This window comes from Gracilinanus agilis, chromosome 2, assembly GCF_016433145.1.
Source record: "Gracilinanus agilis isolate LMUSP501 chromosome 2, AgileGrace, whole genome shotgun sequence".
NCBI lineage: Eukaryota > Metazoa > Chordata > Mammalia > Didelphimorphia > Didelphidae > Gracilinanus > Gracilinanus agilis.
In genome coordinates, this window is record NC_058131.1 from 257,445,564 (window position 1) to 257,458,922 (window position 13,359).

General features: G+C 31.7%; 1 protein-coding gene across 1 annotated transcript in view; it reads right to left on the minus strand.

The window, feature by feature from the left end:
- Positions 1-2,394: 2,394 nt before the first annotated feature.
- The window catches only part of SYCP2 (synaptonemal complex protein 2), an 86,321-nt gene continuing 75,356 nt past the window's right edge, over positions 2,395-13,359 (minus strand). Inside the window, exons 34-43 of the mRNA XM_044661142.1 lie at positions 12,366-12,548; positions 11,000-11,087; positions 7,371-7,526; positions 6,425-6,552; positions 5,855-5,949; positions 5,676-5,775; positions 5,270-5,328; positions 4,967-5,045; positions 4,797-4,853; positions 2,395-2,771 (exon numbers count right to left, since the gene is read on the minus strand). Of these exons, the coding sequence (XP_044517077.1) occupies positions 2,700-2,771; positions 4,797-4,853; positions 4,967-5,045; positions 5,270-5,328; positions 5,676-5,775; positions 5,855-5,949; positions 6,425-6,552; positions 7,371-7,526; positions 11,000-11,087; positions 12,366-12,548 (1,017 nt within the window). The 3' untranslated portion in view covers positions 2,395-2,699. The remainder of the gene's footprint in view (positions 2,772-4,796; positions 4,854-4,966; positions 5,046-5,269; positions 5,329-5,675; positions 5,776-5,854; positions 5,950-6,424; positions 6,553-7,370; positions 7,527-10,999; positions 11,088-12,365; positions 12,549-13,359) is intronic.

Sequence of the window (13,359 nt, forward strand, 5' to 3'; positions counted from 1 at the left end):
ATTATAACCTTTCAGGGGGAAAATGAATATTTAAATGAAATAAAGGATTTTTCAAGCATTCCTGATTAAAAAAGGATGGAGATGGGTGGACATGATTGAGGGTGTGGACTCGAAACTACCACACCAATGCAACTACCAACAATTTGGAAATTGGTCTTGATCAAGGACACATGACAAAACTAGTGGAAATGCGCATCGGCCATGGGTGGGGGGAGTGCAGGGGGGGGGGGTGAAGGGGAAAGGAGGAGCATGAATATAAAAAAAAAAAAAGGATGGAGATGAATAGAAAATTTCACTCTCAAATACAAGACCCAAGAAAAGCTTAAAAAGGTAAATTATAAGAGACTCAATAAAGTTAAACCATTTATATTCCTGTATAGAAAGATGATACATATAACTTCTAATAACTTTATTATTATTTGGGCAGTTAGAAATCTACAGAGAGGGCACAGGAGTAAGTCAGTTACATTAGGATGATCTAAAAAAATGGATAGGAAAGGGAGAAAGATTCACTGGGAGAAAGAAGGGAGAGGAAGAGTTGGGAAAATTATTTCACATAAAAGAGGCATAAAAAGAAGAGCTTTTATGATAGAGGGGAAAATGTTGGGACAGGACAGGAAATGGTTGAACCTTACTCTCACTTGAATTAGTACAAAGAAGAAAGAATAGGCATTACATTCTTTAATCATCACAAAAAGCTTCAGAGGTATATACAAGAATACTTCATCTTACTGAGCTTCACTTTATTGCACATTCTTTCCTTTTAACCCCCACTTCATGATCTATCTCTGACATTTGATTTTATTCACCTTATATCATCCCAAAACTTCCTCTAATGTGCCTCCTCCCCTAATATCCTGATGTTTCCCTGCTGAGTTTAACATATTTAAAGAGAGGGGTGTGTAATTTAACTTTGTTAAACCCTCCTTTGTTCAGGTGATATGAAAAATACCAACATTCATGTTTACATCTCTACTTTCCTCTTCTCTTTCTCTTCCCTTTTCCCATTCCCCAAACAAAAACAAAAAAACAAAAAGTAAACTAACTCAATTTTAGGTTTTATGTAAATTGCATCTGAAATATTATGTTCAGTACAAAGTATTTATTGTATTTTTAAAGTACATTTAACAAATTGGAGAAAGTCCAAAGAAGTTACTAATAGGGTCAGAAGTCTTGAAATCGTAACAAAAAAAAGTCATTCAAAGGAAATTTGTGGTAAAGTCTGAAAAAAATTGTCTAGAGGGACATGATAGTTGACTTTAAAGACAGCCAGCATAGCATAATTTTTAAAGTGCCAGATGTGGAGTCGGAATGAAGTACAAATTTAGACTCAGATTTCTCATCTACAAAATATGGATAATGCCATCTACCTCACAAAGGATGTTATGAGAATCAAATGAGATATTTGCAAAGTACTTTACAGACCTCAAAATGCTATATTTATTATGCTAATATCATCAATATTAAGTTTTTAAAGTTTATGAAGAGCTGTCACATATCAAGTTTAGATTGGATTTTTTGATTCTGAGTAAAGAACTTAGAGCAGTGAAAAGAAGGTAAAGAGAGGAAGATTTAGAATCAATATAAGGCCTCCTAGTCAACACATCTTTCAGCTACACTAAGAAATTAGATTCCCCACCCCTACCCCCCCGGAAGCTACTAGTACTTCCAGAGGAGCAGCCCTGAGTCTCATGGCTCAAGACTAGCATCTGAAAAAGGGGGACAGGGGATTTCCTTAATCATTTCAGGCACATTCTGAACCTAACTTGACTCTACTTGAACACACACCTTTTACTGCAGAAAGTTTGGAGGGCAAAACTTTGAGGAATTGTCAATAATTTCCAAATGGGAGACAGAAACATTCTTAGGTAATGGCCCTCTAGTAAAAGAAATTCATTTTTCCTTCCAGGAGGCCTTAAAAGATGCATAAAAATTCAAATTAAGCTTTAATACATTATGTTACAAAATTAAAGCAAACAGTGTATACTTGTTTTTACAAATTATAGAGACAGATCCATGCCATGCATTCTAAGAAAATAACATCTTTGAAAAACTGTTGAAAAGTAAATGTTTTTCTAGACATTCTTTCCTTATACAAGGGACTCTAGGTGACTAAGATAATAATTACTGTTTAAATTTAGATAAATAGTACTTCCTGATTTTCACTCAGAAAGTATTTTTCTTCATTCAAAGCATGAATCAATTTTTGGGAGTATTTCTTGTTATGCTATTATTAAAATATATATTTAATTAATATTTTCTTTAAATTCTGACTCTACTTACAATATTTAAAGTTTTATATACAGTGAATTACAATTTACTTAAAATTAAGTTTTAATATAATCTCAATTCTTGGTACAGTCACATAGAGCTAGTAAAATAATTAGCCACGTTCCTATTTTACTTGCCCAATATTCTTTCTCCTACAAGTAATGGTGAGAATATGGCAAATAAAATAAAAAGAGAAGTAGAACAAAAAGTAGCTTAGAATAGTTATCATTCAGTTGTATATCTCTTATTAATTCATTAGGCAGAAATATTTTTGAGAAATTCTGTGGTGCATGAAAAGGGATGGATAGTGTACATCACCTGCATGGCATCTGTACATGTTGGTACATTTATATTTGTATGGTTACTTTTTTAACATGTACAGGAAAGGTAGGTGTTTTAAAATGTTGCAAAATACTAGATTTTATGCATTAAAATTTTCTCTCATCAGAAGTTAAGAGTGACATCAATCCTCTTCGAACATTAAGGAGTTCCTCTTCTTGCTGTGGAAAAAAATACACAAAATATAATATTCTTTATACCATCTTTCAAAGAGTTGAAGTAAGATCACACAAAATATCAATCACTTGTACTTAGGTGAACAAGTCTGATGTATATTTTTGGATTATGAATAAAAAATTCATCTGGATCTCACGGTTAAGTAGAATTTTTCTGTACATAATTTTAGGAGAACAAAGCAATTAGCCGCCTCACTTGCAGGATTTTCTGGCTGATCAGGATAAGAATAAACAATATTCTATATTTTCTATATCTATAGTGCTCTATAATGACAACTATTATTCAGAATGATAACAAATAGACACAAAATTATATAAGCCACTAAACTTAAGTATACAAATATATTTTAAGAAAATTTTCAACAAGGTTTAAAATAAAATGGGCCATTTAATTAATTGAGTTAACCAGAAAGTTCAGTTAACAAGGAACATCTCATTCCCTTAGGATGTGGGTTAACAGTTTTTATTTAACTCTATAAATAAATAACTCTAAAAAATGTTTCACTGTAAATAAGTTACAGTGAATTAATGATTGCTAGTTAGTACTTCCTTAAAACTTTAAGGTTTGCAAAGCACTTTACATACATGATCAAATTTTAGCCTCACTATAATCCTGTGAGGTAGGTGCCATTATTATCCCCATTTTACCAATGAGAGCCTGAGAGAAGTTATGTGACTTGTCCAGGATCAGAGATGTTGAGCCAGAATTTGTTCTCAGGTCTTCCTTAATGCAAGTCATGCAGCATATTTGAAAGGAACCATACAGTGTTTCATATATAGGCACTTAATGTTTGTTGAATTAAAAATAATTTAATATTTTGGAATTATATTTAGAAGGAGCAATAACATACTATCATAATAGAGGAGAGATGCATTTCTTTAGCCTATTTAATTTTTGGACAGGCAACTGTCTTATCTTCTTTCGAAACCTGAATAATGGAAAACTTGCTGATCTCAAAATATTACTGTCCATAAGCCACACTGTTTTTTGTCATTGCAAGCCCAGGATAAATTACAAGCATAGTTATAGGATTTATACATTTATTTTCTACACTTTTTCTTCAAATATAAACTGTTCATATTCATTTATTATTAAGATTTGCTCTCATTTTCAAATAAGAATGAGTACACAGGGGGCAGCTGGGTAGCTCAGTGGATTGAGAGCCAGGCCTAGAGATGGGAGGTCGTAGGTTCAAATCTGGCCTCAGACACTTCCCAGCTGTGTGACCCTGGGCAAGTCACTTGACCCACATTGCCTACCCTTACCACTCTTCCACCTATAAGTCAATACACAGAAGTTAAGGGTTTAAAAATATTAAAAAAAAAAAAAAAGAATGAGTACACAATGTGGTATAATGGAAGAAGTACTGATCTTAGAGTCACATATCTAAGTTCAAGCTCAAAGTTAATAACTAAACAAAATGACTATAAAACAAGATTATTTTAAAATATATTAATGTTGAGGTTATAAAAAAACCCATAAAGTTAATCCCTTACTAAATGCCAGGCACTTTATTTTGTTAGCCATATGTGTCATATTGTCAGATGACCTGTGTAAATCATTTAAAACTCTCTGTTTACTAACCTATAGGATGGGAGGAAATGATAGTTAGGTCCCAAATACTGTGAATGATGAATCTCCTGAAGTGGTCCCATTATTTGAAATAGTACTACATATTTTCATTGTGCTGGAACAATTGCTACATTTTATACAACTGTAATTTTGAATAGTGCAAATTCAAATACAAGTTACCACTTCAGGGGATTTATTATTTGCGCTAATCAAGACCTAGCTTCACCTGCATCTAATTTATAGGGGTCTTGTGAATAAAATGTTTTGTGAACTGTAAAGTGACAAATAAATATAAACTATTAATTAATATTAATATCACTAAAAAAGGCTAAGGACCATAAATCTAAAAAAGAAACAAAATTTTGAAGGGATTTTCATTTCAAAAGCTTCATTCAACTAGAATAATAATCTGTTTATCAAAATAATAATATATTTACCATTTCTTTAAGAAATCTCTCTTGAAGCCTTTTCATATCTTCTTTCATCAAATACATCTGTAAATGTAAAGTGAATTTGTTCTATTAAACTTTTAAATTTTTTTTCCGTTCTTGGTTATTTAGAATTGTTTCTATTTAAAATAATATTTCCAAAAATATTAAAACTATACCTCAGAAGTAAAAATATTTTCTTCATAGTCAATGTTGTGAAAGACATTTTTTTCAAGTGAAGTTTTCAGAAGATGGACTCTAAAGTGTAAAATATCAATTGGAGTTATCTTTATTTATTAACAACTTTGAAAAATTAGAATTACAGATGTGTTAAATTTAAAATAATGATTTTATTAAAAAACAGGGCAATTATTCAAGTATTAAAACATTTGTTTCGAGGAAAAAGACATTTTTATTGAACTTGCTAAACATACCAGTATTTATAGTAGTTTGATCCACACATAAAGTTAAATCATACTAACCTTCTCTGTTCACTTTTCTGGTATGCACTGAATTTCTGAGAAGTTTTTTTCCAAAAGTCCTTAAAAGGAGAAAAATGTGTTACTTTAATTTGAAATTACTAATTAGTAAATGGAAGAATTCTAGTTTCAGACTCTAACTAAAACAATTCTAATTGTTAACTCTAATAAGCATTCAGATTTTTCCCAAAGAAAATATAAGCATCCCATTTTCCTGGATGCCAGAATCTCATTTTTAGCTATATGAAAGAAAAATGTCTCCAGTTGTTTCAGGGATGTTGAACATGAAGATTAACAGATGATCTAAAAACAAACTATCACTGGACCTAAAAGTTTGCTTTTAAATATGTTTAGAGTAAAAAGGAAATAAAAAACTATATTTTTAACATTATACTTAAAAATCACCAACCGAAAATTCTCGCTCCAAGTTTTTTAAAGACTGGGAATCTTTTTCAAAGTTCTCTAGCTCCTCGATGATGTTGAACTGGAATTTATCAAGCTGTTTCATTCTAATAAAATAAAAAAAGAAAATTAACTTAAAAATCAAATTATTCTGAGAATTTCTCAGGACAGTTTTTTGCTACAGACCTATATTCATGAATGTGATAGTTCAGGCTTGTCAGATGCTGCTGAGCTGATTTCAAAGACTGTTTATTAAAATGATCCATTCTTTTGTAGCGGTTCTGAAACACATATATTATGCTTAGATTTTATTAATTTTTACATAATTAATCTACATGAGAAAAATCTAACAATTAGCAAAATAGGCTATTATTGTCCTGAAAATAAAAAAAGGGATTCAAAACCAATTCCTAATAATTAGATGCAAGTTATTAAAAAAAAAGGCTAAGCTAAAATATCCCTTTATAAAATGATGATGGTATTATGTTTCATCAACAGATTGAAAATATTATTTTAGTTTTTTAAATACTATTGTAACAGATAGCATTTGTAACAATGCCAGAAAATGCAGTACTTTTCAGAAGCATAAAACAATCATAAAATTCCTTATGCTTCCTTTAGGCAATAGGACCGTAACCTAGTACATTATGTCACAGAAAAAAATTTAAAAGTATTAGCACTATAATTATTATACTAGCTGTCGTTTCTTATAAGCAGAAGTAAATTTTTTTTTTGTTGTTTTTTAAAGACACTTGCCTGAATTTTTCTTTTAAACTCCTTACTTAGTTTCTGGCACATTATGCCTACACCTGAACTTTCAGTCTCCCAAGCCTCTCCAGGAAAAGAAAATTCATTGGCAGACAATGTCGATATGCTCCCGGATACTAAAATGTAAAAATGAAAGGATAATCAAAATTTTCTGGCTTAAAATTATTTTATAATGTTTACTTAGTCCTAGTTATTAATAAATTGGAGTCTAGATCAATCTCATCCCAAGTCATAGTTACCATAAAATTAGAGTAGCTAAATTCTCTCCAAAAGAAACTATTTCTATCAATTTTAATTGAGAGAAACTTGTATGTATGAAAATTTTCTCATCCTTGATATGGAGATTAAAATATCAAAATCAATCCTTCCCCTTTTTGAAATGATTATTTTTAACAAGTTACATTTTGTAATGATTATTAACTCTAATATTTAATGAAAGCAAAATACATGAGCTATATACTTTAGTCATAGATTAAAAAGGAAGATTTTAAGAGGTCAGTGGGTTTTTAAATATATTTATAGAGCAAAATTCTATTTGAGCTATTGTTCTTTCATTCAAGGACCTCAGTACAAAATGTTTTTGTGGTAAAGAGATTTAATGTACAAAGTATATATGAAATAGTGCTTAAGACTAGTATTCTATCTTAATTTATAATATATCTAACAACACAGGGCTTTTGCTTATTTTTATCTCATACATCCTCACATACAGAGAGATCCTTTATTTTTTTGCATATAGAGAAACTAAAGCATAGATAGGCAATTTGTCACACATTTTAACTTACAGAGGGTATCCAATATTACTAACTCTTAATTCTGTATTTCTCCATTTAGGCACAAATTACTCCTTTTCATTCTGTGGACATGGTTTTATTGATGCCATAAATTATGTCTCAAGTATCCTTATTTTAATATCTGTTTTAGGTCCACTTACCTTTGTAGGTAACACGGTCACTATCTGTTTTAAACAATTTTGGAGGAAGTAGAGTCTGTTCTCTTTCTTCTTCTTCTTCATCTACTTCCACTTCATCAGAATTACTTAGATTATCAGAAGTACATAACCGTTTAAGATTTGTATGTATACTAGATCCTGAAACATTATAAATAAAAATGAAATTTAATTATCACATTAAAAATAATTATCACATTTTTCCAATTTAGAACTCTATGTATAATTATGAATTGATTCAAATTTTTAAATATGAGAAAATGTAATTTTTGAAAATTTCTCATTTCAAATAACATTTTAATTATGCTATTCAACATTCTTAGAGACGAAGTGATCTAAACAATCCATACTGTTGTTCAGTGGTAAAATAGTGACTGATGATTGGATGAAAACCCATAGCATGAAGATATTACATTAACTCCATTGTAGGGCAGCTGCTATTTCTGGACATAATACTCAGGTAACTCCTATTACTACTTTTTACCTGTGTGCTTCTATTGATAATCAGCCAGTAACTCTTATCAAAGGCATTTACTCAACTCACAGAGCAAAAACAGGAATACAAACCATTCCTCCCCTAAATTTAGGGTGTACTTTCCACAAATAAAGAGTCTGTGAGAGAATGTGGACATAAAGTTAGAAGTACAGTGGTCATGAAGCACAACTGTAGGGAATAGATGAGCTCAATGCAACTCACAAATCTGGAACTATGCTAAAGGGCCTCAATTTATGTTTTTCCTGTACACCTGGGGATGACATCTATGAGGAAAATTTTAATGCTGAACCATTTTAAATATAAACTTGTAACAATTTATTTTCTGTTTAAATCTCCCTCCTAAACCCCTAGCCCAACTCAAAGGAGGCCTTTCTCTCCATGGTCAGGAATTTTATCACATTCTGCTCCTCCCAAGGCCTGAATCTTTTTATGTTTACCCTGTAAACAAAACTGACTTGGGCTAGTGTAGGTTAATGAAAGTGACTCAGGTGCTTTTGTCCCCTTCCTTAAGGTTTGAGGTGTCTTGGATCATAAAGGTGAAACCTATTTGGCAAAAAATGATAAGATCATGAGCTGGGAGCAGCTGAAATCTCAAGACCAAGTCACTTTCTCACCTGACTTCCCTACTCAGTAACATGATAATCAGGAGGGGCTTTTAGCTTTTAGCTAACCTCCTCATCCACCTATTAGAGCTATCTTTTTCTGGTTAGGGAAGGACCCAATAATGAACTGTCAGAAAAACAGCAGGAACATTTAAGATGACACAGGACCCTGCTCTTTCTCTTTGGTTACTAAGATCATCAATTTCTTGGTAATTACTAGCCTAGTTAATAAATTGATTTTTTAGACACAGAATTTTACTTTTCATATGTTTGGCTAAACTTATTGTTGCTAGGGTCTCTACCAGATCCTCTTATAAGCTGGCCCTGCTGCTTGATGAGTGATCTTCATACCATCTCTAGCTTCAAGCTTAGTAGTAATCCAAGGGGACTGGAGTACTGGACCCTTAGCCTAGATTTGGCAAAAGTCTCTCCAGGTCTGACCCCTCATGGCCTTTAGAAGTTGGGATGGCAAAAGTTTTGTCTTTCCTTTTGAAAACCTCTTCCTAGTTCAAGACTAAACTTGCTTGGTGAAAGAGTTCCCTAATGTGGTGACCATTCAGTAAATTTCCCCCATCTTCAGCTCTGGAGGCCAGGCTATTTATTTATCTAGCCAAAAGGCTTAGAGGTTTAGAGTTCTCTGTTTTTAAAAACTCCTATGGTCTCCTGTTGGTCTAAGCTAATGGTTCTCAAAGTAGGGACCACTGGGAGTCCTTGAAACCTTTTTTGTGCATCCATTAGATCAAGAATTCTTTTAATAAAAGTAAGATATTTTAATTTCTAACACAGTAAGTACTGATGGATATAAAAACAAAAGTTCTTTGTGGAGTTCTCAATAATTTTTAAGAGCATAGAAGGATCCTGAAACCAAAGAGCTTGAGTTCTTCAGGTTGGTAGAACAGAGGCAGTCTATGCCTTTGGGGCAATTTCATCTTTTGTTAGGAATTCATATACAAATGAGTTATTCAAAGCCTCAGATCATGTAATAAGATATAGAATGATACACTCAAGTCAACAAGCAATTTTTTAAGCTTTTACTAAATGCCAGGCACTGTGCTAACTGCTTGGAGGTACAACAAATAGCAAAAAACCAAACAAACAAACTGTCCCTAACCTCAAGGAGCTCACAGTTATAGGGAAGCAACACAGGAAAATGATGTACAAATAAGTTACACAGAATAAATTGGAGAAAATCTCAAAGGGAAGTCATTAATATTAAAGAACATTGGGAAATGGTTCTTGCAAAAGGTGAGATGAGCTGAAACTTGGAAAAAAGATAGGAAAGTCAGGAAATAGAGATGAGTAGGAAGAGAATTCTAGGCATAGGGGGCAGTGACAATGAAGAGAATGGGGAGATACAGAATACATGGCTGAGAATAAGACCTAAGAAAACTAGAAAGGTAGGAATAGATCAGGATATAAAGGATTAAGGACAGGTTATGAAGGGCTTTCAGAGTCAAAGAAGATTATATATTTTTTTCTGAATGTTAATAGGGAGCCACTACAGTTTAATGATTTGAGAGGTGAGTGACATAGTCACTCTTGATCTATAAGATCAATTTGGCAGCTAAGTGAAGGATGGTTTGGAGTAGGAAGAGACAAAGCAAAGAGAAAAAAAAGCAGCAGCAAGCTACTGCAATAGTGCAGAAGTGAGGTGATAAGAATCTGCACCAGGGTGGTAGTATTGTCAAGAGGAGAGAATGGGATGTAATGTAAAAGATGTTTCAAAGGTATTATCAACAGAACTTGAAAGGATAATGCCTATATTGTTAAGAGTCTTGAAAACTGGGAGGATAGTGGTACCCTCATAGTAATATAAAGAGGATAGGTTTTCCTGAAAAGGCAATATTTTGAAGAAATTACTTATCTTGGGAGATAACAACCCAAGGTAATTAGAAGAAGAGGGTACTATCAACCAGGAGTAAGAAATACTCACGCTAACAAGAGGCACATGAGCTGAGCCTTGAAAGAAGAGCTAAAGATTCTAAGAGGAAGAAGTTAGGAAGAAGTATATTGTAGGCCTCAGGGAGAGATTATATGGAAAAGCATGAAAGTTGGGTAGATGCAATGTTAAATAGATCAATTTGCCTAGAACGTGGAACATGAGATAGATAGCAATGTGAAATAAGTCTAGAAAAGTATATTTAAATCCAATGTCAAGCTGAAGATTTTATATTTTATCCTAGAATGAAAACGGAGTCACTGAAGATTTCAGTGCAGGGTAATGACTTGGCCAGATCTGTTTTAGGAAAATTATTTTTTGAAGCTGTGTAGAAAATGGATGGGAAAAGGGAGACTGTAAATGAGAAGTCTACTGCACTTGTCCAAGTAAGAAGTTATAAATGTCTAAATGTAGGTGGTGGCTATGCAAGTAAGGAGAAGGAGACAAATGTGAGAAATATTATGAATGTAGACTTAACTAGCTGTAGTAAATGACTGAATATATGAGATGAAGGAGAAGTAAAAGCAGTGAATTATTTTACATATTGCTATATAACATTTTTTTAAAAATTACAAACCTTTTCGATGAAGAGCATCAAGAGGTATATCATACAGTTTTTCTGTCTTTGAGCTAGTTAGGGATAACCGTGATGGTGAAAGGGGTTCCTATAAACACAGGATAATTAGATAAATTCAGAACAGAAAGATAGTAATTGCAGCCATTTAAAAAATTATGAACCTCTTCTATATCTTCTAGGTAACTATTCATCAACTTCTATCTATTCCTTTTTTCATAATATTTTTCTGCATCTCTCCCTTTTTTTCTAAAAACATGACCTCTAATCGAAGCTATCACTACCTCATAATTACTACACCTAAATAACTGGTCTATTTGACTCTAAGATTTTTTCTTCTTCATTCCAGCCAGATTAGTTTAATTCTACAATCAAGAATAAACTTTTTATCCTAGATTTTGAGGCTATTCATAATTTGGTCCCATTTAATTTATTCAATTCAGTTCAACAAACTGTATTAGAAACTGAAGATACAAAGACTACAAAATTAAAAAAATAACACAGTCCTTGCCCTCAAGGAAGTTAAATTCTACAATATACAAATTGTTTTTCTTAATAAAAAAAATGTTTCCTTTACACACTATCCCAAAGAATATGGCAAGCTCAATTTCATCTCTGTGACATTACTTGTAATCCTTTTAACTGGAATGTCATTCTAATTAAATTCCTACCATAACTCTGACTATTCCAAACCTATCCAATCTTTGAGGCTAGTTTTCACCCTTCCAATCTCTCTCTATATACATATATATATATAAAATATAAATATATAAAATCTCTAAAGTTCCTTATCAGTTTTAAAATTATATATCATACACTTTGATATCTCTCATAATTCCTAACAAAATTCTAGGCAAATAGTAAGTGCTTTATATGCATGAGTTGAATGTTACCATGCCAGGTGACCATATAATTAGGAAACTATAAAGCCTAAATTAAAAATATTTAAATATAAAATTAGCTAACCATGTAATTTCAGTAACCAGATAATGAAATCTTAGAATTTAATAAAAATATTATTTATCTGTTTCTTCAGTCAGTTTAAAAATACCTATTTCCTATTTTCTTTCCAAAAGGCCAGATAGATAAGGAGATGGATATATATAGGTATTTATGCATATATGGAATTTGTACACATATGGGAATATACACACATGTATATCTTTGTTCCAGGATTAAGAATCTATTTACAGCAAAATTTACTTATGATTTTGTTTTAAACAAAAAAATAAAACAAATTGTGAATATAGTTAAAAAGGACACAAAATAACATTTTAATATTTGTCTCATAATTTTTGGCAATTAGTCAATTTCCACAGATAAGTTGAGAATTCATCTAAAGAAAGTTTGAGAATTGTTACCAAATTACCTTTCGTATACTTTGAATAGAATTTTCATGGATTTTTTTCAGTTCAGATCCACTTAATTGTTTTTCTGAATTACAACTCCTTAAATCCACAGGATTATCATAATCTGGTATATTTTGTGAAGGTATCTCTGCATCTTTTCCAGTATCATCAATTTTGTCCATTATTAAAGGAGTAATTTTGGGCTAAGAATAAGATATGGAAATACAAATGCATGAGAGGCTAGGGATCATCATTTGAGAGAGACTTTAAATTTTCCTTGCACATAATTTTCCTGCAACTCAGTTCTACATGACAGCAAAAATATTTCACCAAGGGGGAACAATGACTTAGATATGTTTAGCCTTGCTATGTTTGCAAATACTATAAGTATTTATAAGCTTTTTCATAACTTGTTTTTTCAATAAGTTTTTCCAACAATATTTTCAAATAAAAATTATGTTAAAAGATCCAATATCTATATTAGTTGTTCTCAAAGTGTGTTTCCAGAGGTTCCTGGAAGTTCCTGAGACACTTTCATGGGGTCTGTGATATCAAAATTATTTTCATAATGATACTATGACTTTTAACATTTCTAATACATTAAATAACATTAGCTATATCCACATAAATGACAGTTCTTTGGGGTCCCTCAATAATTTTTAAGAGTGTAAAGGGTTTTGAGAACAAAAAGTCTGAGAACTTCTAGCTTAGATCATTGGATCTTTAAACACCTTTTCTTGGATTACTCAAGTCAATAATAAGGATATCTCATGTTCGAACATTTTACTTTATCTTTTGAAAATGGTTGAATTCTATAATAACTGATACTCATTCAAAATAGGTAAAATCAAAGAGTAATAAAGTTCAAGGGGGATTTGGAGAGATGAGTTAAGCCTCATGTCTTTAATCAACTATAAAGTTGCTACTTTCTTAAATATATTCAGTAATATCCATATATCTAAACAAACTCACTTTTAAAGTGAACCAATTTTATTCTTGTTTGGTATTTTATGT